The sequence below is a fragment of the Podarcis bocagei genome (assembly GCF_964188305.1).
Source record: "Podarcis bocagei genome assembly, chromosome: 2".
NCBI classification, from domain to species: Eukaryota; Metazoa; Chordata; class Lepidosauria; order Squamata; family Lacertidae; genus Podarcis; species Podarcis bocagei.
In genome coordinates this window covers 95,125,820-95,153,242 of record NC_138126.1, presented here as the reverse complement: position 1 = coordinate 95,153,242, position 27,423 = coordinate 95,125,820, and the positions used below count along the sequence as shown (strand labels likewise).

The window sequence follows — 27,423 nt, the reverse complement described above, 5'->3', positions numbered from 1 at the left end:
AAGTGACAGGTTACCCAGTGATGTTTCCAACTTAACATCTTCTTACACAACTTGATTAAAGTACATTTTCACAATTGTACAAAACTCTTGAATCATTTTTTTTTTGCCTATTCTAGATAGCTTTTAAGTTTTCCTTAAGTTCAGCCAATTTCACTTTCGCTTAAAGAAAACTTGGCTCATTATTCTTGAAGCCCTGCAGGATTTCTTAAACTTGGATCTCCAGCTATTATTAGACAACAACAACTATCATCCCTGACCATGGGTCCTGCTAGCTAGGGATGACAGCCCTAGAGTAGCTATGAAATGATTTCAGACTCACTTTGGTAGGTGAATAACTAGTACGACAAAGGCAAAGAGTTCATAACAAAGCAAACTTTAATGGATCCTGAGATCACTTGAGAATTCTCCTCCTATCTGACCATTTGAAGCCATCTCTCAGTTCACATACAGTTTTGCACAGAACAGTCCATTCCAGTAGTCAAAGCACATGTTTTGCTTCCAAGGAGAAACATTGCAGTAACATTAAAGAAAAACAACACTTGACACATGGATAATGTCCATAAAATTCTGTAGTTCTGGGTTATATGTACATAGAATTTGAAGCATGGTACTCTAGTGTGTATAAATGTGTGAATGCTCAAGACTGTAAATTGAATGCCCCACTTATTTTCCAGAATTTACATATAACAGAAGAAAGGAGGAGTGGGGGATGGGTGGGGAGGGCAACAAAGCTCAACAAGTTTATTAGAAAAGTCTTCCTTCACAACATGTTCCTGAGTGTTTATCTGCCCATGAACTATTCCATGGGACTCACCAAATAGTGCTTTTGAGAGCAACAACTGAAGGGACTATTTGAAGTGACTACATTTTGATCTTCGGTGTTAGAGGAATGTGCATGTGGCATGTTCCGCAGTCTCTGAATTCTGATGTGCCCTTAAATGTGTGGGGTGAGGGGGGGCAGTTTATGACTATTACCTTGCAAAAAGCAAAACGGTTACAGGAGACTTAGAAAGGTGATCCCTAAGGCACTGTTTGCAACACTTAAGAGGGAGATGAGTGTGAGAAAACGGCTCACATTAAATAAAGTTTAGAAGGATCTGTGGAGGGGAATTTACATGTGAAGTTAAACCCCCCCCCCCTTCTGCACAGGGCTTTTGTTGTCAATCCATCTAGCCACCTGTCCCATTATGTTAAAACAGGATCCCCGATACCGTGATCCGGATTGCAGGTGAAGGAAATGGTGATGGCGTAACGGGTGCCCCAGTGGACCTTTTCCACATGATGGAGGTTCTCGGAGCCAGAAGTGAAGAAGGAAACCCGGCCTGCAAAGAGAAGAACGTACAGTCAGGAGAGCGAAAGGATGCATGCTGTTTGCCCAGTGGCCAGTACTTAGGATACTGCTATCCCATGCCTACCCTGGGACATCTACAGATTTCAAGATTTGAATGCTATCCGAAAGCATGGTACCTGGTCCCCAAAGAACAAGATCATGCTACTTAAGATGCACACAGACAGACTGCAATATGAAAGACTGCTTTATTTAATGGATTTATTTATTTCCATGTAACCATACTTTGTTCTGGAGGGCAGAGACATGCAGTAACACAGCTGCCATGGAGCACAAGGTCTAGTGAATGCTGCCGCTATGCAGATTACTAGTAACATTCAATCCCGGCTGTCAGAAAAAAAGATTTTTGGCTTGGTTCTTGAGTTCTACAGACCAAAGCTGTTTGACAGCCATTTCAATAGGGAATACCACCCCTCTCTACCAAATGAGGGACCAAGCTTGCAGTAAGAAAACCCAGAAGTGTGCACTATACGGGATGTCTAAAGAGCCTGTTTATTTAATCGAAGGGCCCAGTAAAATAAAGAATCTGCCCTAGCCTACTGCATAGCTCACAGTCATGGTGAGGCAGACAAATGGCCCCACTGCTATGGGATGCCCCCCACCCCTCTCGTGTGTCATCTCATGAGAGCACAAACATCATCCTAAAAGGGAAGCGCAGAAAGATAAAGGCTGCTGCTAGCACTGGTGCACCAGCCACAACTCAAGCCAGCTACTGAACTGACAACACATAGTGAGAAAACCCAGAGGAGCTTGCTCTGCACGAGTTCCCCCATTAGCTCCTCCACTGAGCACACCAGCACTTTTAAAGACTGAAATATAAATAAACAGGAAAGCTGTCGTGAGTGCTGAGGCCATAATTAGGTTTATACACCAAATTCCCCCTGAGCTGAAAACATTTCTGCACGTAGGCAAGCGAGCACAGAGCACATGCACTTTCATAGCAGAACCTTCTCAGGTGCCCAATTTTGCCAATTAAAATGCACAATGTTTGAGATTCTTTTAAAAATTGCGGAAGCGCACAGCCAACATCTGAGAGTGGATTTCACACCTGGCTGTTTAAGCAAAGTTAACTGTTCGGAGTCAGTAGGGCCAAATCTTTCTGTACAACATGTTGTTGCTAGTACAGTGAATTTTTGAATGCACATTCAAGGATTTTAGTTCCATCTACTATTTGGAAAAACCCAGCAACCACAAAAAATAAAGAGCTGGCATGCTTGAACTCGGGATGTTGTTGCTGTTTTTGGTTTTAGACAATCAACCCACAAGAAACAAATGCCTGAACGGTGACAGAATTTGTAATTTCAGAAGAACTGCAGGTTTCTAAATTATCTGTTAGTTTACTTTCTTCACCAACGGATACAAACTTTGCCAACTGGGAAGGAGGACTATATGGGTGAGGTAGGTGGCACAAGGCATATTGGACTTTCCAGGTACTTAAGAGTGGCATAAGCATTTGCCCAAATGAACGTTCTACTGAGTAGTGGCCAGCTTTTTACTGACTCTTAGAACAAGGGCAGGTGTCTGGAGCTGCTTAAGCAAAGAAAATCTCTTTCCTAGGCAACAAAGGGCTGGGGGAACTCTCAAATGGCTGAAGTTGCATGATTGTAGCAGGAGTATCTGGTTTTAAGAAGTGCTCTCTGCCATGCTACTTGTAAAATGTCCAGCTATTCTTTCATTGCTTCAAAACAGTTTATGCCAGGGCTTTATTAACTACACTCTTGAGGACTTATTCACCTTCCAAAATAACAATTCCCTAACTATGAAATGCTTACTAACACACAAAATATAATGCCTATATTATACTAAACAAGATTTCAGTGCAATACTTCATTTTTTTAAAAAAAAATAAAATAAATATGGAGCTACAGTGTTTATTCAAGGACAGCAGCTTTTATATGGAACACGAGTTATTATTATTATTATTATTATTATTATTACTACTACTACTACTACTACTACTACTACTACTACTACTATTATTTAAATTTATATACTGCCCTATACCCACAGGTCTCAGGGCGGTTCACACGATAAAATCAGAATATAAACCCACGAATGGTTTCTGAATGTTCCTTGTCTTTGGGGAAGGTGCGACAAGCAAGCAGCTTTACTTTCTGCTAATTCATACTTTAAGATACATTAAAGTTTGGAGCATTTTCAGCAAATGGCTCGGATCCCATTTTTGCAGGGTCAGAAACGAAAGGATCCCCAACACCTCAAGCAGGCCAAAATGAATATTTACAATCACTATAGAAACTGAATGATTGCTTGAGGACAGAAGTGTGTTGCTAATGTGTAAGAAAAGGCAATTTGGCTTCAAACTTGGAAGCTGATACTGAAACACCACAGGACTCCTGTAGCTCCTTAAAACATAATTGCAAACACAGTTAGCAGTGAGGTGCCTTATCCCCCTTTCTCTCTATCACTCCCCCATGCCATTTATTATAGCAGGGTTCCCAACCTTTTTTGAGCCTCGGGGCCACATTTGGAGAACTGCCATAGACAACACAACCCATTTTAACAACAAAAAACAAAAACAAAAAACGCTGGCGATGCTCAGAACCACTATCACCCTGACTCTGGACAGGTAAGAATGTACATACACCAAAACAAATAAGAAGCAGGCAACCTCCAAAGAACCCCCCAAAGTCTGTCCTGCCTCTAGCCAAATAAAATCCTTAATTGTTTTTTTTAAGTGTTTTAAATATTGGGAAAAGCACGGGTCCCTGATGGGCACTATGGGTAGGCATCTGATGGCACACTGAGGACTCCAGATCTATACTCTCTAGATATTTTGAAATTACCAGGACACAAATGGGTGCAATTTGTTGTTGCAAATGGAATTAGTAAGCTCCCCACCCCACATGCAGCTTAAGCCTCTAAGCATGCAGCTTATTTTGAATCTTGGACATTGTGATATTTCAGCTTGTAAGCCTTGGTTATTCTTTGATTAATGAGGCAGATAATCAAATTGTGCATTCCAATATTCAGATAACCCATATTCTTGGGCTCCAGCTTCCATCAGCCCCAGTCAGCTGATAGGAGGGAAGATGAAGGCTCCCTACCCCAGACTTTCTCCTTACCCATTTTTCATTACAAAAGCAAGCTTCCCTATCGCTCCACAGTAATGGCAGGAGGAAGCACACCCACTAACAGTGCCCCTACTACATCCCTATTAAAAGGCTCAAGGGCCTCCCTTATACATGGAGTTGAATTTCGGATACTTTGATAGCAAGCCTGTGCAGCATACTTAGCAGTAAAAAAAGATCCTTCGTAATGAAGCAATCAAAGGTTTGGTTTTTTAAAGACCAAAATTCCAAAGCTAATCAAATTTAATAAAATATGCAATGAAATCATGCATCTGGTCATAATTGGGTGGTCGCAAACAGAAATGGCAGAGTGCAAAACTAGATACTTCAGCCACCAGTTTCGTTTTTGCCTGTAGTTGTGAAGGATAATACAGGCAGTACTAAAAAAAATAATATCAAAACAAGCTGAAGGTCTTCTTGTCACTTCTGGCTGATAAATATTTACCAAGAAAGCTACTAGATCATTATCACTCTGGAGAATTCATCATAATATGTGGTTGCTTCAAAGCACAACAAAGCTACAAACTTGAAAAGGGTAAGATATACTGTTGTTTCTTATTATGAGTTTACCTATAATATAACTTAATGGATTTTGCATGAAGCAGTGCTAAGATGTAGCTTTCCTAAGATGTGAGCTTGAAAGGCAAAAATGCTGCTTTATTATCAAACATCCTAAGGAGAATTATCAGTTGGTGCTTTGAAACCACAAGCATTAAAGAAGGGAAACTGAACAGCTGGAGGAAGGCCACTTCGTCAGATCTATACACAGTTCTTCCTCCCAGGATAACAATATCTAATTCAACTATAATGATAACTTTAGCACGTACACACACACACCGTAACAGCCATAGCTTTTCCATAACCGTGGGAAATGTCTTATTTGATCAAGTGCTGATAATAAGTAATGTCTATCGTCTTACAAAACTACAATGCCCTGCTGAGAAGGATGACTGTAAAACTAGTTTAGGACTACAGTGTGTAGGCACTTCACAGCATGCTACGGTATCTGTGGTAAAATACACATTGGACTTCTCTAAACATGCTGGTATGGTTTGTAATCTTCTACTCCCTTCTAGTGACTAAAGTTTTGTAAAAGATGCTGGATTCAATATGGCTGGCACTGTTGTGGGGGGAAAAAACGGTTTCCTAGGCATCTGTGGCACCGCAGCTGGTTAGTAAAACATGCAGCTACCTTTCTGGCAAACTGAATTTCAAAGTGGTAAAAGTGTTTCTTGCATTGGTACCAGCAACAGGCCAGTGTGAAGTATTGTACAAGTCTGGAATAGCTTTTAGCAGATTGATACAAAGGCTTCCGAGTTCCTCACTTGACTGCGCTTGCAAGCTGTAGGCTGTCAATGGTGCCAACGAACCGACAAAAAGCAACACTAATGCTTATCCATGGTAATTAACAAAAGTTAATTGCACATAAATCCCACTGAAATCAATGGGTCAAATTAGTAGCAACAAACTTTAGTTCTATAAAGCATGACTACCTTTATTAGACTGAGCCCAGTGTCTGCTACAAAACCCTTCCAAACACCCTTCTGAGAGAGAGGCCATTATTGTGTTCTTTCCCATATTGCCAAATCTTTACAAATAATTCCTGGCCATTCCACTTTGACACAAGAGTACCTGCTTTTCATTTTAGAAAGCATATTTTTGCTTTCGAGAAAGAGAATACAGGAAAATGTGTGTAACAAAATATAGACACATTCAGGGTTCATATTAGTTCACGTATATCCATTTTGGAGTATTCACCAGAAGCTTTTGAGCTGACAAATCCCAAACATCACATTCAGGTTAACAAGCAGCCCCCAGTTCTTTCAATTTTAAATCCACAGGGTATTCCGGAGAACATGAATACAAACCACTACTCAAAGATCTTACTTTTTTTTATAACAGCAGAAGCGTCTGGAGAAGAAAATGTTGCAACTGCAGATTACTTGAGAGAACAGTGAAGTAAGAATACATTGTGTATTATTCTGAACTAGACACCTGTCTTTGTAGCAAAACATTCAAATCCTACACCCAAGGAAAGTATCAGAAATTAAGGATAAGTGAAAGCTTATGAAGCAATTCACAAACAAAAAACATATACAATCTGTATACAATCTCTACAATATACAAATATCCAGGTTTTTGCAATACTCCTAATTGCCCACATCACATGCAAGTGGAATTGGTGCTGGTGTCAGATATCTAAAATCACTGATTAACCCAAGTCTCTTCAATTCATCACTTCCCAAATTTTGCATGTGCTTGCTTACTCCTGCCCTTCACCAGTCAATTATGAAGTAGTTAAAAGTACAAATACTATAAAACCTATTAACACAAACCACAAAATAGCATAGTATAAGTATCTAATTAACTCACAGCAACTTAAAATAATTAAAAACAACAAAGTGGGTACCAGGGGAGCTTCCTTTAATAGGAATATGTGAATACTCAATATGCGAAGTACATCTTCATTCCACCAGGTGCTCTTATAATATTCCTAGAGCTGGGCTTTTAAGTAACTATTACATTGTCCGAATTTCAATGTATTTTAATTAGAGATCTCTTAAAAGTTTAAGAAATGTGTCATCCACATGAATACTGCTAATGCCCATAAAAGAACTAAATCAGTCGTATTATTCAAAATAATTAGTTTTTAATTTGCATGGTTCCATTATTGTCTATAATTATTCTAAAACATGTTTTTAACCTTCTAATGAATCAATCACAACTGATCTGAAAAAAAATATCAAGACAATGAACCACAATTTCACAAATTTGCACCTAGCTCCGAGCCCTGTATATTAGGGTCAAGCAGGTTTCAAAAAAATATTACCAGCTTCCCAAGAACTACATTCCACAATGGTTGGTTTGGTTTATTTAAAGCCACAAATACATATCATGGTAGTTATTTTGCAACCACTCAAATGTATCTACTAAGGAAATCCTTTGCCTTTTCGTTTGTAAAGCCATCCACCAAGGTAATCCCATCTGCACAAGGAATTCCATCTGTGCAAAAAACCTTTCTTTCCCATCTCTCCCTGCATCCCACCCACCAGCTTCAGATGGTTGGGGGAACCCCAGAACTCTTTGGCGAGGCACAGGGGGAGGAAGTCTCATTGCGCAGACGCAAGTTCTTCTGCTAACAGGATGGATTTATTGGATACAGCCTATTATTACAACAAGCAGGTAAAGTTCTATATTTGATAAAATGTATATAGTTCACTCTCAAAAACATGTCAGTCAGAAGTAACACTGATGCCTATCTGAAGGAAGCCTTCTGATTTCATCAGCATTAATACAGCAGATGTAAACAATGGATATGTACATATCCCAATAATCCAAAGCAGATAAACATATGTAAGACATGTGTATTTACAGATAATTCTTCATAAGCCACAAGCTAATTCAAAACTATTATTCACACTACTGGGAGAAAGAGTATTGAAACATATCCAATATGTACTATGCAGGACGAGTTTAATTATTCAAATTATATTTGCATAAGTACTTTCTGTTCCTGAAAAAAATAATTCAATAAATCTTGCACCACATAAGACAATGAATCAAACTCTACTTCTGTGTTCTTAAACTAATTTTAAACTGTCTATAGAGAACCCAACAACAATAAGAGGTCACAGTCACTGAACTTTAGAATGCTGAAGCTGGATTCAGACCCAGAAATTAGCTCCATGGGTTCAGAAGTGCTCAGCTGAAAGGAGCACTGGAAGCTGCTGAAGTCTGCTCCAGCTTGGATTAAAATTCAAACCGGAGAAAATTTCTCAGTTTATGCTCTAGTTTAAATGGCTGCACCTGACACAACTGCTCCTGGGCAGCAAAAGCCCATTATTTCAGTAGACCACCTTGCCACAAGAATCTCTTTTGACTAATTGGCATTTCAGTAATCCTATTTCAGTATTCCTCCCGAAGAAACGGAACAAATCCTGAAGATCGTTAGGGAGGCACCATTGTGATTTTACTCAACTCCCACACTGGCATGTTATCCTGGTGGAAAAGCAGCGAAGGAACTATTTACATTGTTTAAAAAACTGTTCTGAATCCAAAGACCTAATTAATCATAAACAAGTTTCTATTTCTATAGGAACCATAATCACTGACAGAAGTAGCTGTATCCAGCAAAGGACAGGGTGTCAAAAGATCAGACTAATTACCCAAAGTCTCTTCACTCCCATGCTGCAGGGGAAAAAATTAAGAGTCCTCCACCTCGTCGTCTTCCTTGCAGCCTCCCCTTCCCATTTCATTTCCCCCACTTCAGATAACAACCTCATCAACAGGCTCATTCTACTGCCACCGATGGGCAGCCTCCGCAGTGCTATTAACCTAAGTATGCATGGCTGAGCTCTTCGATACATGAAGGTATCTCTCCCTTGAAATGCCTTGCAGAAAATTAATTTGAGAGTACAGCCATCTGTAATGGTTTTGCAAGAATGCCCTTTTGCTGCATATCTAGGTGTGCAAGAACCACCTGCAAGAAAAAGGATTCAAATTTGCAGCCCATAAGGTCATTGCCCTACTTGGAACATCTTGGCCAGGCAAGACATAGAAGGTTTAGAAAATCCTGTCGTGTTTGGAAAAAGAGGCAGCGTTTCCTTTCATTGTATAGTAGCTTGGAGAACCAAAGTGTAGGCTGCTGGACCCATCTAATTCAGCATTGTGCTCTCACAGTAGCCAACCATACAAATGTGGGAAACCCAGCAAGCAAAATATGAGCACAAGAGCATTATTCCCTCCTGTGGTTTGAAGCAACGGGTGTTCAGAAGCATTGCTGCTTCCAACTGTGAAGGTAAAGCATAGCCATCATGGTTAGACTCCTCCTGTTTCTTGCCTTCTCCTTAAAGGTAAAGGACCCCTGACCGTTAAGTCCAGTCGTGAACGACTCTGGGGTTGTGGCGCTCATCTCGCTGTACTGGCTGAGGAAGCGGACGTTTGTCTGCAGACAGTTTTTCCGGGTCATGTGGCTAGCATGACTAAGCCACTTCTGGCGAAACCAGAGCAGCGCACGGAAACGCCGTTTACCTTCCCGCCAGAGTGGTACCTATTTATCTACTTTGATGTGCTTTCGAACCGCTAGGTTGGCAGGAGCAGGGACTGAGCAACGGGAGCTCACCCCATCATGGGGATTTGAACTGCCGACCTTCCAATCGGCAAGCCCTAGGCTCAGTGGTTTAGACCACAGTGCCACCTGCTTCCCTGCCTTTTCCTTAACAGAGTGCAAATAAAGAAAAATCTCTGCCCTGGTGCTCCCTCAAGCTCTCCACACAAGCCAGAGGACTTAGAAAAGCCCAGCAGTTGGCAGTGAGGACAAAAAGGCTTAGCTAGCAAGCCAGGTTGATATTTGAGGGCCTCTGTTAAAGCCCACTGACTTCAGCGTTAAATATTCCCTGTAGATCATGAGGAACAGCACTACAGGATCCAGTTTCCTTTGAACTAGTGAGCACTAGAGACTTATGGGGCTGCTTCAGATGTATTGCTAAACCATAAAAAAGAATTTGCTTTAAAATGATAGAAAGTGCTTTAGAAACAAATCTCATTTTGTTCAACTGCTATTTTAATCAAGACAGAAGATGGTTCAATTTACTTTTCTATTTTCCATTTCTATAGTACCTTTCAAAAGACTACACAAAATATGTGATGCTGGGATTGTCTTGCCTATATAGAATCGCAGAATTGTAGAGTTGGAAGAGACACTGAGCATCATCTTGTCCAACCTCCTGCAATGCAGGAATAGGCAGCTGTCCCATACAGGGATCAAACCTGCAACCTTGGCAGTATCAGCACCAAGCTTTAACCAACAGTCAATGCACCAGTTTTTGCATGTTGACATAGCCTTTTCCAGGTTTTCCTTCCAACAGCAGAAAAGAACCTGTTATTACTGTAAGTTGAAATAACTATTTTAACATGTAGACTAAAAAGTCAAAATGAAGTGAATGAGCAGAAGCATTCAGCTTACAAAAGCGATTAAACTCACCAAGGACAGAAGCTTGGAATGAATAGCGAAATGTGCAGATAAAAGATTAGTGTTAATGTCTGTCTATACAAGAACACTTACAGATAACCTCCGAAACAGAAAAATGTGCTACATAAACATGAGTCATCAATGGGATGAACAGGACACAAAAGCTGGTGCTCTTGAAGGCTGTGAGTATTGTTTCCAGGGGACTAGAAGGAACAGCAGTATTCTTTGAAAAGACCTTGTGCGTACTTAGGCAACAGTTTTCACAAAATAGTTTGGCCAGCTCATTCATGGGATCGCCAACACAACCCTGGAAGCAAGCATGTGCCTGCAGAGTTCCATCCATTCCCACCTCACCACACACACACACACACACACACACACACACACACACACACCCTGCCTGTACACAACACCCTTCACTGGCATTAGACAAAGTTTTTTGAGGGGTTTAACAGCTGGGAAGGAGAGTCAACATTCTCCTCCACAGCTGCACATTCAGCAATCACACTTGATGTGCAATATTTCTTGGAATACCATTTTCATAAATTTTCTGTAGCATCTTAGACTGCTTCTCTTCCACTACCACTCTCAATGGCATTTTACAAAAAGTAGCAATTGATGAGATAACCGCCCCGCATTTACCCTTGCAAAGATGAAAAATAAAGACTTGAGCCTCCTATCACCAAATTAGCACCATATTTCTAAAGAGTGAAAAATAATCAAAGGCACCAGTGAATGCAGAACAGATGCTCAGCAGATATTGCTGGTGACATCCTTGGATAATCAGCTCAGAGCGGAAACAACCAGATATATAGGTTATGTGAGTGTAACATATGTAAGATTCAAGTATGAACTACTGGTAGTTATACAGTGAAGATTAACTCTAACCTGCTCGGGGTTCTACAGTCCTATTTGCCCCTTCATCCATAAAGACAAACCGTCCACCTCCAAAATCTTCTGTGTAGTCTGAGAGGTAAAGCAACGACGTGTAGTCAAAAGAGCCGTAAGTCACCTAGGAAATAAAACCATCAAATAAAAATATCCAGTCCCATAGGGGTTTCTCTGTGCAAGTTTGAGGATCTTGGGAGTTATCATCATCACCACTGATTTATTAACTGCCTTTTAACAAGCAGGCAATTTACTCTTATTAAAAAGTGTTTAAATTGGGGGGGGGGGGAACCACACAAATAAATTTAAAACAAGACTAAAACACTTGCAAAACAGACAAAGTTCTTCTAGGGATATTATACTTAAACAACAACTTAAGCTGAAGAACATCTCAAACTGGTTTGTAATTGTATTTGTAAATAAATAAATATTTGTAAATATCTATTTCTTGAGAACCAATCTTGTCCAACTCTGTTGGATCGCATCTCTCAGAAGAAATGGATACGACTTTGAGCTCTCACACCCCTGTGGAGACATATCTAGAATCCTAGAACTCTGCAGCTATATAGCAGGGTCTCAGACTGTTATCTAGCCAAATCACTTTGTGGAATTTTCTGCATCATGCTGGCCCCATGTCAATACCCCAGCCAAACAGAACTAAAATAAACGCAGCTAAGAAATGTACCTTCGTATAGCAGATACAGATCCAAAAGGTACCTAATTTTCACTTCCTTTTTCCAATATTTAAAATCAGAAGGTTTCATTTTGTGACATTTCTTTTACAAGTATTGGGATATCAGCAACACTCGATTCTGCTGGTCCCCACAAAGAATTTGTGCATTCCTATCCTTTTACTACTTCATCTTTGCAACATTGCTGATTATTCTTTTGATCTGATAAACACTTTCCCCATTTGACAAGCATTTACTAACTGAAACAGAGTGGGCGAACTGTATTTACAATTACTGTTAAAGCAAGCTTGAAATCGTCCTAAGGAAGAAAATCCATTCATTGTGCCATCTGAAATGACGCCTTTCAAATCCCCTGCAACATTTGCCCTATAGGTCATGGTTGGCAACCTCTTATAAAACGCTGTATCATTCAATGTTATTGGAGCACTTTAAATGGATTTCTGAGCAAACAACAGAATGTTTCCCTTAGAAATTGATTTTTACTTCAGCATAGGCCACAGTTTCATATTTCAGATATGAGAAGACCTTTTGAACGTGACTGATGCAATGTAAAATAATGTTTTGTTAATTTGCTAGAGCAGGCATAGGCAAACTTGGCCCTCCAGATGTTTTGGGACTACAACTCCCATCATCCCTAGCTAACAGGACCAGTGGTCAGGGATGATGGCAGTTGTAGTCTCAAAACATCTGGAGGGCCGGGTTTGCCTATGCCTGCTCTAGCAAATTAACAAAACATTTATTTTGTGGGCTAGAGCCTCGCCCACAAAATAAACAAGAACTTTCATACATGTCAGGATTTAGAATTCTATACCAAAACCCCAAATTCCCAGAGTCCCAACCCTAACCTTTAAAAACAAATACCAGGAAATATATTTAGCGTTGCCAAGATACCACCACACAATTCTGGGAGGGAAACACAGAAGAAATAAGTTCCTCAGGTGAAAATCAAGGGAGATTTGAAAGGCTAACTTGAAAATTCATGGGGAGGGGGGGCATTCCATGAACCAGCATATGCTTTTTGGGATTACTCTACTATGTTATTTATTTGGTGGAGCAAAGGGACAGACAGCGTGGGGAGGAAAAACAGGAAAAGTGGGAGTCACGTTTACTGTCTGTCTAGGGCTCCAACAGATGGAAAAGTGACTCAACAACATGCAGTGACTACATCATTCGAAAGAAAAAACAGAGATATGCCAGTCACTAAATTTCTGCTAGTAGACTGTCCAACACAACTATTGTGCTAAGTAAAGCAGGAATGGGGAACTCCTGGCTCCCCAAAGGTTGTTTGGCTCCAACACACATCAGTCCCAGCTAATGTGGTCAACCGTCAAGGATTATGGAAGTCATTGTCCAAAAAGCATATGGAAAGCCACAGGTTCACCATCACTGTGTTAAAGTGATACACCCTGATTTATTTTTCACAACATGAATCAGTATGTGTGGGGGCGGGGATTCAGGAGAGAAAACCCAGTACCTGTAGAAACAGTTAACTTTTCTAAGGATTTAACACTGCTTAGAAAGCTACTTTCACACAGTTGTAAAATATAAACCCAATAAAATCACTTTAAAGGCAAGGAAATTTATAAACACTGGTGTTATTCAAAGGAGGAGCGACATTTTGCAAATACTAAATCGGGGTGCATGTTCTGTACACAAACATACATGCCTAAGTTTCAAGATTTCTTGTAGCTGTAATTTATTTTCCTGGAAGTTCTTACATAAGTACAAAACAGTTCGACTGTTGGCCTGTTATCTTTCAGTTTCTGTTTTGGCCCTTTTGCTTGCTTGTTTTTACAGCTACAGCCACAGACGACCAAGTATGGTAAGCCTTAACTGCTCGTGTATTACACAAATCTACAGCCCCCACCATACAGAAACGTAAAAAGCTAAAAAGGGGAAGGGGGGGTTCAATCTTACTGCTAATGGAGGACAAAGAGTTACAAATGCTGAAATCCATGTGATACAGCAATCTGAGTCTATCTAATAGATTCTCATCTGGAAGGATTATGAAAATCCAGCAGAATGTATGAAACAAACCAGACATGTAAGGCCAATGCGAGCAGGAAGAATATCTGATTTGGACAAGGAACACTTGGGTTCAAATCTCTGTTTAAGAATTAATTTGCTAAGTTTATCAACTGGAAAATGGAATTAACAATGTGATCCTATACACATTTACTCAGGATTTAAACTCAGTGAGAGTTATTTCTATGTAAACATACTTGGAACTGAAGTATTAATCACAATAACTTGCTGTAGTAATGCAGTAATTACTGTTCTAGTGTCTACATTTACTAAGACAATAGCACACTATAATTAAAGAACAGATATGAAGGGTTGTTGGAGTAGAAGGGGAAAAACCCACTTACCTTATCAATATGTGGGTGCCAGTATTCATCATGAGCTGTCTTGGCTTCTGAGTTGTTTATTCTAGAGAAGAAGGTTGGCTTCGTCAAATACATGGAAGAGGAGCTGATACCAAAAGTGAGAGCTATTTTTTGTTGGATTCTCTGCCTCACATCACTGCAAAGGAGAAAACAGCATCTTAAGTGACTGGGACGCTGTACAATGGCACAGGACTCAACAGTATTTTCTCTCTATAATAATACTTAAGCATTTATACAGTGTTTTCAAAGTGCTTCACATACATATTCTCAGGAATCCTTAAAAAAAAACCTCTGTCTGATGCAGTCCACTAATATTATGTATTGCAAATGGTGAGCTGAGAGTGTGTGGCCTGCATAAAATCACCTAGTGAGTCCTCAGCAGAGGCAAGATCAGAATCGGATTTCCTGATCAGTACTCAGCCATCAAACGACATCGTTGTCTATACAGTGGTACCTCAGGTTAAGTACTTAATTCGTTCCGGCGGGCCTCCCGCTGCCAGAGCACAATTTCTGTTCTCATCCTGAAGCAAAGTTCTTAACCTGAGGTAATATTTCTGGGTTAGCAGAGTCTGTAACCCGAAGCGTATGTAACCCGAGGTACCACTGTACTGACATGAGGACTCCTGAGAAAAGTGAAGCTGGGCCCTGCAACAAGATCTTGCATTGTATCCCCACTACCATCTGACTAGGTTGCCCCAGCCACCCTGGGCAGCTTCCAGCACATACAAAAACATAATAAAACATTAAACATTAAAAACTTCCCTATACAGATGTCTTCTTCTAAAGGTTGTATATTTACTGATCTCCCTGACTTCTGATGGGAGGGCACTCCACAGGGATTGTTGACCTGCTCTCAGCTATGCTACAGAACCACAGCTCTATGACCAAACAGTGATACTACAAATTCCAGCCCACCCAGCATCAGATGACGCAAGGAACCAAGAGGCTCCCATCTGGCCCTAACAAAGCAGCAGACTCTGGCTGAGATCCTCTGACTGAGCAGCTCATCACTCAGAAATAGACTAAACTGCTTTTCTAGCTGCACTGTCATTTGCTTAGCCACCTTTGGATATATTCTCTGGCCTTCCTGACCTGATTGCAAGTGTGGCAGATCATCTGTGTGCCTACATTTATCCACTCTGCCCTGGATAAGCTAGTAGAAGAGTTTCATTCAAAATAGGTAGAGAAGTTGCTCTACATTAAAGAGCTCAGGATGCAGAAAGGATACCTCTTCCTAATGCCTATTACTGGTCATAATATTAGATTCAGCAGATCAAAGGAAAGAAGAAGAATATGCTGACTTTTAATAGACTTAAGCCCAGCAAGGCTCTATACCTGGTTATCTGGCAAGCTGTCTCTTTACTGGAAAAAAGATAACCAAAAATGTTGCTTCTGACTGTCCTAAATTTCCATCAGTGAGAAATTTAGAAGCAAATAGCCAGTGCAGTAGACCCACATATTTGCACATGCACAGCTTGCTATACCTGCTGTACAGGTACCCTGAAGTGATGACCTTCAGAAAAGTGGGAGGCTCATTTTATCAAGCTGGCTTATGCTGGTACTGCTTGGCTTGCATATTTTTTCGGAGGAAGACAGAAAGACTTCCAGAAGATATTTTCGACCAGCATACCTGGTGGGAATAACAGGACTCAGAAGGGAAATATGGCCAGCTTCCAAGCTGCACATGAGTTATTATAGTAATACGGTTTCCATCTGTCACCAAAATGCCACTTTCCTATTTCTTAGGTCTACCAGCCAAGGAAAATGGAAGTTCATTCAGAAGGAAAGCTATTTTTACCCAAGCAAATCAGTTTTTTAAAGTCTCAGGTATTTTATTTCAATAAGTGTTGCAGCTCATTTTGAAATCTTGCTCGGTGACGACAGCTTCTGTGCGCACTGTCTATCTCTGAAAAAATCAATCCAGCCATTCAGGTAGACAATAAGCCTCTTTGCTGCTGTTCCCTTGAGCTATCATTCTGCAGACCCATCCACCGGCTGTATTGTATTGAGAACTCCTTTAAGAATTTATCCTGCGCTCTATGCAATACTTCTCATTATACCTATAATGAAATGGCACTCCCTAATGCAAACCATTTTCATTTGATATGATGAAAATGTATTTTAATATCAACCCATGATTCTGATGTTATGATTTTTCCGGCTATTCAAAGTATAAACCTTTTATTGCATCAGATATACTAAAATGTAGCTTCTGATAATGTAAAAAAACAAACAAACCATGCGCTGCAAGCAAAGGGTGGTATTCAACAACATTTTGAGTAGTCTCATTGAAATTAAGGTATCTAATAGCATTGTGTTCATTTATTTCAATGGATCTACTCTGAATAAAACTTAGCTGAGTAACGCCCTAAATAATTACACTGAATTCATTAAAGTGGTTGGTTTTAAAGCAAAAGCATCCCTCCTCCTTACTACGTGAAGCTGCTCAGTACTATAACCAGTCCAAGCATTACCCACCTTGAGCATAACACAAGAGAGAAATCAAGCTATATTTCATCACCACAAGTAGCTGCTCTTTTAACAGAGTTTAAAATACACACTCACTAGTTCGGAATGTCAGCACTACTTCGCTGCCAGAAAATGCCTGGAATGCTCAGCAGTGCTGCTTCTTAATGAGCCCTCAACAAGGTGTTATTTTTGTGAGTTTGTTTTTTTAAGTCCTTCATAGCTTAACACAAGTAAGTCATGATGAAGAGTGTGTTTAGCATAAACCTTAAGGTATGCGAGACACTGGGAGAAAAGTGTTGCCATTGGGAAAAGAAGATTCAGAAGAGAAAGCCTGCAGGTTTTCTGTGGCAGACAAACATTTTCTTCTACACAGTCTAGATCAGGCATAGGCAATCTCGGCCCTCCAGATGTTTTGAGACTACAACTCCCATCATCCCTAGCTAACAGGACCAGTGGTCAGGGATGGCTGGAGTTGTAGTCCCAAAACATTTGGAAGGCTGAGTTTGCCTATGCCTGGTCTAGATTCAATAATGGTAGTTTTGCTTCTGTTAAGTAGCACACCACCACCACAAAATACACAAGTGCCATGAAACACAAAGGCAGAGATCCAAGTTGGATAACTAGAATGAGCAGGGACAGTGGCTGTCTACAGTAAACAGGTGAAGATAGGTTTCTGGCTTCCTGCTAACCACAGCAATTTAACTGGGAACTAGTCTAGGAAACCTCTGCTCTGTCATCCGCCCTCCCCTCCTCTCCCAGGAGTAAAACTGCCATTCTCCCACCTCAGTATGAAAGACCATGAATAGTGCTGACCCTTACTCCTGATTTTTTATTCTAAACTATTAGATCCATTGTACAAATCCACAATAAACTTAACATTGCTAGCTTCTTCTTTTTTTAATGGCACCCTGTAGATGTCAAGCGTGGTTGAATTGTCTCCGTCCTTTGTCAATGAACAGAGCTAATATGATAGGGTAGAGAAGTACAGATACCGTTGTACAATGCAGAAGGCATTCCGGTGAGCTGACATTTAGAATAAAGCATCCTATTTTGGTCACATATGCCTGAGAAGGATTTATTCAAGGTCATGCATGTAGAACGAAGAACTAAACTGTTGAAAGGAATAGAACATTTTTTCTTGAGAGCAGAGCTCTTAAGAAAGTTGGAGCCTTTCAGCTTGTTTTAGAAGTGGTAGAACAAATGAGGGAAGCAAGATAAAGGCAGCTATGGGTAAAATATGACAGTATATTAACATGATTTTGGTTAGGAAATAGAAGAAAGTGCCTAAATCTTAGAGATGTCCAATGGAACAATAGTAGGTGGTAAAGAACCTTACTAGAACCTTACTAGGCTGGTCAAACAAGTATATGAAGAATACTGTACAACTGCTTTGCTGAACACTTAATTATGGCCAAAATAGCTTTCCTCTTCTCTGCGTGAAGTCTGGGGTTTCCTCCTCGTCACCCCTTCCTCTAGCCTAGGGCAACCAGAGACAGGATGTTAGGCAATGCGGAGATCAACCCATTAAAGTTTCCTTGGGGTAACTTGATGAATGGGTTGTGCTCACACAAGACCTGAGTGGTCGTCACAGGGTGGGATGGGAGTTTTAAAAATATACCCCTGCCCCAAGGTTGTATGGAAAGCAACATCGGTGGTATTTTGCCTTCCTCTGCAGCTTGCTCTTTCATTCATTTGCAGAGCACCTGCTCCCTGCTTGTGGCACGGTGTGATCTGGACTGCATAGGTTAATGGGAGCTTGACCTTTGATTTAATAAAGGCTGAGCTACCAATTTCTTTGAAATGCAGCCAATGCCACATGCCTCTTTCTCCTACACTATTGAAGGGTATGTTTGACTGTTAAGGAGTCTTCTTAGCCATGTAACAAGCAATCATCAGCAGTTCAAGTATCATGCTGCATACCTCTTCTAAGAGACACATTACATACCTCTTCTAAGAGACACATTACAAATTGTCCTCATCCACACAATTAAAGTTGTACAGTGGTACCTCTGGTTACAAACTTAATTCATTCTGAAGGTCCGTTCTTAACCTGAAATCGTTCTTTACCTGAGGTACCACTTTAGCTAATGGAGCCTTCCACTGCCGCTGTGCTAACGGCACACAATTTCTGTTCTCATCCTGAGGTAAAGTTCTTAATCCAAGGTACTACTTCCGGGCTAGTGGAGTCTGTAACCCGAAGTGTTTGTAACCTGAGGAACCACTGTATTTGACAGCAGTTTGGAAGACAATAAATACCCTTAATGGGCTGCTCACTGATAAAAGAGACAGAGGTGGGTTTGCGCTCCCGAATTTACAACTATATTATGAAGCCTCGTGTTTATGCTGGGTAAAGGATTGGATAGTCCTGGATAACACCGACTTGCTGGACCTGGAAGGTTTCAATGCCAGATTTGGGTGGCATGCTTACCTGTGGCAAGATAAGGGAAGAGTACACAAAAGTTTTTCTAATCATATTATAAGAGGAGCACTGTTGGAAGTGTGGAATAGATGTAAGAACTTGGTAGAAAAAGATACTCCACTATGGCTGTCACCCATAGATATCCTGGCAATTAAAAAGGTGAATATGGAAGGTAGAAGATGGACGTATGCCGAACTCCTGATAAGATCTGAGAAAGGTTGGGAAATTAGACCCTATGAAGAGCTGAAAGATAAACTGGATGGGTGGATTCAATTCCACCAAATTAATTCTTTATGGAACGTACATAAAAAAGCTGGAATAAGTAAAAATAAATCTAAATTCCACCTAGAAATAATAGAAGGGAAGTCCAAGCTCCTAACCAAAATGTATAACCAACTATTAGACTGGGATACTATGGATGAGGAAGTCAAAGAGGTTATGATCAAGTGGGCCATAGACATAGGACACCCCCTAGAATACGAAAAATGGAAAAAACTATGGACCAAAGACATGAAATTCTCAGCATGTGTCGGCCTCCGGGAAAACATGGAAAAGATGATGTACCGCTGGTACATCACCCCAATAAAGTTAGCTAAAATGTACAAAACCGGAGATAAGACCTGTTGGAAATGTAAAAAGAAAGAGGGTGACTTCTTTCATATGTGGTGGTCCTGTGATTTAGTAAAGAAATTCTGGGGATCCGTTTATGACGAACTTAAAAAAATGCTAAAATACACCTTCCCAAAAAAACCCGAGGCATTCCTTTTGGGTATGGCGGGTAGTGAGATCAATAAGGATGACCAAACCCTCTTTCAGTACGCAACAGTAGCCGCTAGGGTACTGCTGGCGCAGAATTGGAAAAAAACCAGCATCCCTTCAATCACGGACTGGCAAAACAAACTAATTGAATATATCGACTTAGCAATAATGACGCAGAAGATTAGGCAGCAGAAAAACATTAAATTTATTAATGATTGGAACAAATTTTTTTCATACATGGAGACAACATTGGGCAACACCAAAATCGCAGTAGGTGTAGTATAAAAACTACGAGGTAGAACAAGACAATTAATAAAGACACTGCTGTACATATTGTTGAGATAGCGGTCACGTCGTGGTGGTGGGAAGTCAAAGAATGTAAAGATTGTATGCTGATTTTTGAACTACTATATTGTTTCTGTTTTTTTATGTTTCATTATGTATATGTTTTTTTTTAAATGATGGACTACAATAAAAACTTTTTAAAACTTAAAAAAAAAAAAAAAAAATACCCTTAATGGGGTTGTTGTTTTTCTTACCGATATAAATGAAAATCTTCTTCCGTAAAGGTATCATGGACTTTATCACTGAAGTATCTGTGGGGGAAGACAATTCAAAGACTGAAATAAATAATACAAAGTGCAAGTTAAATCCCTGCAGCAGCTGGTGCTTAAGTTTTCTTTGCAAATTAATTTACTCAAACCAACTTTATCCCAAGCAGTTATTAAAGATTAGTAAACAAGAAGCACTCTGATGACTTAAAGGATGCTATGGAGATAGGAAAACTATTAATTCTGCAGGAAAACTGATCACCACTTGAGGGCACAAATTATTTTGCTTTCTGCATTACATTACAAATCTAAACTGTGGTGGGGGAAACTCTTACATCCCGCATCTACTGAGACAGCAAATATTTATATCTCTCCTACAGGCCCAGCTTAACACCACTTGCTAACAACACTTAGTATCACAGCTTTTTGCAAAGGCCAGCAAACCGCTGAAGAATCCATTAATTAACCTGCAGCATCAGAGCTATTTCTCTTCCCCCACCCAAATGTCTATTCCATGCTGAGAAGCTAAGAGCACTAAAATCACCTGTATCCAAGGCACTGAATGCCAAGCTGCAACTCTACATTACCTGTACATGTTAACAAAATGCTTCCCCAAAGAAAGAGCTCCAGAGTGCAAGTCCAGAATTGAAGCCTGGAAGGGGGGGGGAATCCAAACAAGAAGAAACAAATCAGCAAAAGGAAGACTATTATCTCAGATGGTGGGTTGTATCCAACGCTCCACACGAACTGCTAGGCTGGTGCAACAGGGCTTCTGTTTCCTCCCCCCACCATGTACTCCAAAATCTGCTCCAGAGGGTCCCCCAACCTCCCAGAGCCGGTTTTGAGGGCATGCAGGGAGCTGGCGGGGACATGAGATACAGCACTCTTGGTTTAAAGTTATATATATGTCTCCCAAGTCAGAAAGCAAGGCACAATAGAATTATCTAGTGTTAACTTTCCTTCTTCAGCTTTATCTTCCCCTAGATTCCCCTGGCATGCAAGTATTTGAATATTATCCATAACATGTTTTTCCTGCATTGATTCCTATACAGTTCTAAAGCAATTCAATTTACCACTAAGGCTGGGAGAGGAGGGAAAGATGAATCTCTTATGCTCATGCATGACCAAGAACTCATTTTCAAGGTTCTTCTTTCGACCTGCAAAAAAACTGCTGGCCTTTTTAAACCGCAATCATTACAGAAGGCTATACACTTCACACTATCCTGTGACTTGGCCAGTCCCACATTTCCACTGTTTTAGCAGCTAAAGAAGTGACCTTTCTGCTTTCTGAAGCAGCACAAGTTTGGAGCACTGCAGGGGAAAGAAAATTATTAAGGCAATTATACTGAAAGGGTAGTTAATGGGACTTTCAGGAGCTTGTTTTTTTTTTTAAAAAAAAAAAAAAACAGTATCAAAACCACACAGACAGGAAGAAAATCTCTGCAATAATGTAGGCCTAAGGGGTAAATGCTTAAGATTTAAATGTGCTGGGAAATGAGAGGTTCAGCTTCATAGGGGAACTAATTAAATGTCAGGTGCTGAGTGGACCACAGTAACAAGAGACTGTACAGTGGTACCTTGGGTTAAGAACTTAATTTGTTGTGGAGGTCCGTTCTTAACCTGAAGTACCACTTTAGCTAATGGGGCCTCCTGCTGCCACCACACAATTTCTGTTCTCATCCTGAAGCAAAGTTCTTAACCTGAGGTACTATTTCTGGGTTAGCAGAGTCTGTAACCTGAAGCGTATGTAACCCGAGGTACCACTGTATTTGCTAAACGACTGTGCTGTAAAGAAATAAACAGCAGTTGCTTTTGCACCAAAAAATAAAAAATCTCACAGCAGATATTTTTGGGTCCATGTTCTATTCTTTGGTAATGTGGACCAAAGTATGACAAATTCACAGAAGCCTCAATTTTCGAATCAGGATTTGTGAACTGTCACAACTGCTTAGAGTTCTTGACACTAAAGTCTTTAATAAAAAATATGTCCAGTGAGGCTACCAGCTACCCAAACTGGACCTTATTCTGGTCAAACACTAGGGCACTGGTCTTCTGCTCTGCCTGGTCAAGGGAGCAGTATTTAGAATCTTCTGCTTGTTATGGTCTACCCTGCAACTTCTACTTTAATGACCTCAAGTATCTTTAACTGGAGATAGCTTTACACCTAGATTTGGGTAAAGATGCTCCCAGATGGCCTTGGCAACAGGACAGAATATTAGGCAAGCCACAGCTATTCACTTGGGAAGAAAGCCCTTGGATGCAGAGAAACCCTCCATCCCTGGATTTCATCATCATGGGATTATTATTCAGATGCAACAGTAAGCTATGGTTTAGCATTATGTGCATAGTTGGATTCCAGTTTTAGGACAAACTATGGTTTGCAAACCAGTTTCTGAAACTGAGATGCAATGGCATCCCTCTTCATTCAGAAAACAAGGATACCTCTTGATGCCATTGTCACAAGCCCACCCAGCCATGCACTTTAGGCAAAGGTCTGCAGGGGGAGTGATTGCATGAGAAAGTAATGCTATGACTGTGCTGTACTTTAAAAAATGAGGAGGGGGGGAGTCACCCTAGACTGCTGCAGGTGAACTTTCCTCTTTCCAGCACCAACTATCACTAACTGTCCATTGGAAGGACTCCCAAGAAAGTGGTACAGGCAGCTGAAGACATCAGGAACTGTTCCAGCCATCTATTGTGAGCTGCCCTGCAGGAAGGTTCCTGTTTACTTGCTACATGTTGATATTGCTTATTGTGTTCATATTTAAATGCACATTGAAGTTACTTGTCAGTATCAGTATCCTGAAAGGTGGGATCTAAGCCATTGTAATAAATGTTTGCCTTCTGACTTTTGAGCCTGTCAGTTACAGTTACTGTCAACTTTTTTCCTCTGAAACCTAAGGGCTTAATCCTATCTTTTTTCTTTAAAGTTGAGATTGTTGAGATTATTTCCTTGGCTCTGTTCACTGCACATTGCAAGCCACAAACCCTACACCTATTCTCTATAGCCCATTGGTTTCCCAAAGGCAACACATGACTCACTACTAGGGCTTGGAAAATTGCAACCATGACCATTTTTATCCCATTGACTCTTGAAATCACCCCAGCACATAAACTGTGCGACCGCTGCTAATTTCTTTGAGGCAGAAAATCTACATGAAGATTGTGAAACTGTCTCTGAAAATCAGTTGCCTCTCTATTATGCTGGAAGGAACCTACCTGTGTTGAATGAACCCCCAAATTTAAGCCTATGATAATCCCCCACGGCGGCCTAATGTTGCAGCAAGAGGAGATTTTGAAACAGACTGAAGAATGCATAGCCTTGACAAATTGCTTGCCATCAGATTTAGTCAATGCACATTTGCATCTGAATCAAGTGCAGAGAATCAAGGACCGTTATCTTGTTTTGACTCCTACCCTTTGCTCGCTGCAGTGAAGTCCTTAGTGAATTATTCAGAATGGAGATGTGCAATAACAAGAAAACAGACAACAAAAGCCTTATTCATTTGATTTCTTGAAGTGCTATTAGGAGGAGTCGCATCCTCCATCATCATCCTGATCAAAATATACAGGTGCCATTTAGGTAGTTGTTAAGGTTAATTTTGAAAGGCACAGGCGAGACAGCCAGTTGCGAATAAACTAATTCCATTAAGGTGAAACTCTTAGACTCTGCGGAAACAAAGTACAAGTGACTCATAGCAGAGGGAACATGAGCAGCAGAAAACAATACAAATGTCAGAAACCGTATTCACTCAGTCCTTACACCTCTCATGAGTAGGATCATGCTGGATAGCATCAAGATGGAAAGAACATAATTGGAAGAGCTGGAAAAGGTAATAGAAGACAAGCCCTGTATTGAATGGCTTCACATGTGTCCCAAGTTCTCAAGTCCAGGAGGTGGGAAGACAGCCAGCTCTGGACAGGGTTGCACTCCCATGGAATGAGCAGCTCTGTAGCTTGGGGATAACCCTGGATCCAACATTGTCACTGAAGGCACAGGTGGCGACAGTGGTTACGACTGTCTGTTTCCAGCTCTGCCAGGTTTACCAGCTGCGGCCCCTTTTGGATAGAGATGACTTGGCCACAGTACTCCATGCTCTGATAACTCCCAGATTGAAGTTACATGGGACTGCCCTTGAAGATGACTCAGAAACTTCAAGTGGTCCAAACTATAACAGTCAGATTACTGGCTGGAGTTCTATTTTAAACCCCCATTTTAAAACAGCTTCACTGGCAGCAGGTTTGTAGCAAACTTTCTTCTCATGTTCCAAAAGTATACTCACTGTTAGCAAAGTCAGTAAGATAATGTAGACGGAGTCCAGAGCGAAAAGTTCTGATAACACTTTACTGAGGAAACTGAGCAAAACAGTGTATATTTTGAACAGAAATACGCAGGGGCTTTGTCTCTTAGTGCAGGCCTTGTACAAAGCAGGGAGACCTGCAACCAAACATGCAGAAGAACAACTCCCATAGAACTACACAGCCAATCAGAGCACATGCTACCTCAGGAAAGTTCATGCCATTCTGACTGGTTGCTAAGTAATACCACCACAAGCCCCTTGAGCCATTGGCTGGCACTAATAACACCACCGTTAAATAGCATGCAGAACGATTTCTGCTGTTGCACTTCCAACACTCACAAGAGTCAACTGAATTGAAATAAGCTCCCCTCCTGTTAGCCCCAATCAGAAACTCCATATCTTCCCAATTTTGGCTCTACCATCATGGAAGGGGGAGCTTTAGAAACAAACTTTTCTATGGATCCTTGGTGCGCAATTATTTTACCGCCTGTACTTACTCAGAAGGTAAATGGAATTTTAGCTCCTTATATTACAAAAAGTAAAGCAACATAAAAGGATAGAAACTGAATGGAAAATTGTAAAACTTGCATTCAAAGGCTAACTGCAATTACTAGCATTTATGATTTCAAAGCTGGTCTGATGCATTTGGGGGCTAAATTTGGAAAGTCATTCTCATTGCACCTTTGCAAACCATAAATCAAAACTTCAGTTCTTCAACAGACTAGCATTTTAAATCTACTTTTGATTTCTCTGCATCTGGCAAATGGCCCCAAGACATCAACACGATTTACGTCACGAACAGTCCATGGCCAATTGCAGAGACACCTGTCAATCGAGCTGATTGGATTGCACTCAAAGCAATTACATTCCATACTGAACAACAGAGCCGCTTCAGCTCTCAGTAGGCTACAGAATGCAATGAAATACAGGAATAGTAAAAAGAACGTCCTTCTATCGAACAGTCTTTTACTGTGAAAGACTGCTGCCTGTCTCTGTGGGCAGAATGGAAAGGTAGCTCACTTTGTACTGGTGGGCTGCAGGAGTGCCAACTTGGCCCTTCAGCCGTGGGTGCCCACGGCTGTGGGTGCCATGCAGCATGCATAGCCCTGGCACCAAATTTTGTGGGTGCCCGGCCTCTTCATGGGGAATTTTGTGGGTGCTCGGGCACCCAGGGCCCAGGGAGTTGGCACCTATGGAGGCTGTGGGGGTGTTTGAAAGAGTGTTCACTGGGACACACAGCACTGAGAGGCCCTGGGGCACTGCAAGTACAAAAGGGCACCCTCATTAAATGATTTCTGGTTGGGTATGCTGCAGCTGAAGAAACACTGAAGCTGGAGCATTGACACTTAAGGTTGTTGAGACCTTGGTCTCAAACCCCTTTACTTGAAAGTGCCATGGAAAGCAAGGGTGCTTTTTTCCAAGCAAATGTATTGAGGATTAAGGGAGGACACAACTGAGATGGCATATAGTCTGTAACACAGCTTTTAAAAGCTTAGATACAAAAATATTCTCACTTTTTTTGAAGTATACCACCTTCACTTATTTGACAATTAACTATGCAAAGTCTGGTGATGCCTCACATTCTACTGGAGGATGGTAACATTGATCTTCCATCCCATACTCCTTCTACATTAGGCATCTTTCCTCAAACTCTTCCCCCCCCCCCCTCTGGAGGATGCAGATTTTTCCTCTGATTGCTCCGGCATCTTCCACCATCCCTCTCCAAAAGGTCAAGAGAGATAGATTAGACTGAGTGGCAGTGTCCTGCCAATGACCACCAGATGAGGGTTATGGCCAAGCTGGGATTCAGGCCCATGGGAGAAATTCACCATTGTTCTAAGGCAAATGTTCCACCAGCACAAGATTTTCAGCTTGTCAGATGGCACAATCCCTCCTCTCCTACCTGCGCTCCACTGCACTGTTTTGGGGGTTCTTCCTCCCCTTCCAGGCAATTTCAGGGGGGCATGAGGGGGAACCACTTTGCGCAAGTGGAAGTCCATGTGCAGGGCTCTGTGTATGGGATTAGGTGAATCCTTCTCCATGCTTCCCTAGAAGTCCAACACCCAATCCCATTTGGATGCACAAAATGGGAGGCCTTGTTGGTGTAAAGGGGGGGATAAGGAAAACACAGGATCAGAAACTACATGAGGATACTTTCCCTTGTGAGCGAGTGGAAAAGGTTCTTTTTTTGCTCTGCGTGCTTCCTTTTCCCTGACCCAAGCTGCTGCCCAACTCATTCACCACCCACCATGGTACAAATGCCTGCCCCTCACTCTCAAAGCACCATGTATTAGTTCCTCCTCTTCAAGCTCAGCCTTGCCAAAAACAATCTTAATTTGCAGTTAGGAGCAATCAACATTGGAGCAGTTGAAGGGAGGTCTAGAATAACTATAGACAAGCAAAATATATATTTTGCCACACGGGGATGAGAGCAGAGTCCTACATTTCTTCCCCATTCCTGACACTCCTCCCCAAAACACATTTAAAAAACAAAAATCTGAAGAATCTTGCCTGGATACCAGAAGAATGTAAAAGGTAACAGGACACTG

General features: G+C 41.1%; 1 protein-coding gene and 1 long non-coding RNA gene across 2 annotated transcripts in view; both read right to left on the bottom strand.

Annotated features, from left to right (window-relative positions):
- Positions 1–357: 357 nt before the first annotated feature.
- OGFOD3 (2-oxoglutarate and iron dependent oxygenase domain containing 3) overlaps positions 358–27,423 on the bottom strand; it is a 39,395-nt gene continuing 12,329 nt past the window's right edge. The window contains exons 5-9 of the mRNA XM_081185443.1: positions 21,161–21,225; positions 20,562–20,618; positions 14,358–14,511; positions 11,297–11,420; positions 358–1,322 (exon numbers count right to left, since the gene is read on the bottom strand). Of these exons, the coding sequence (XP_081041569.1) occupies positions 1,186–1,322; positions 11,297–11,420; positions 14,358–14,511; positions 20,562–20,618; positions 21,161–21,225 (537 nt within the window). The 3' untranslated portion in view covers positions 358–1,185. The remainder of the gene's footprint in view (positions 1,323–11,296; positions 11,421–14,357; positions 14,512–20,561; positions 20,619–21,160; positions 21,226–27,423) is intronic.
- LOC308582411 lies at positions 21,969–27,379 on the bottom strand. Its single transcript, XR_014005669.1, has 2 exons — positions 23,558–27,379; positions 21,969–23,525 (listed from the first exon to the last, which is right to left on the bottom strand). It is a non-coding gene; the product is annotated as an uncharacterized lncRNA (long non-coding RNA).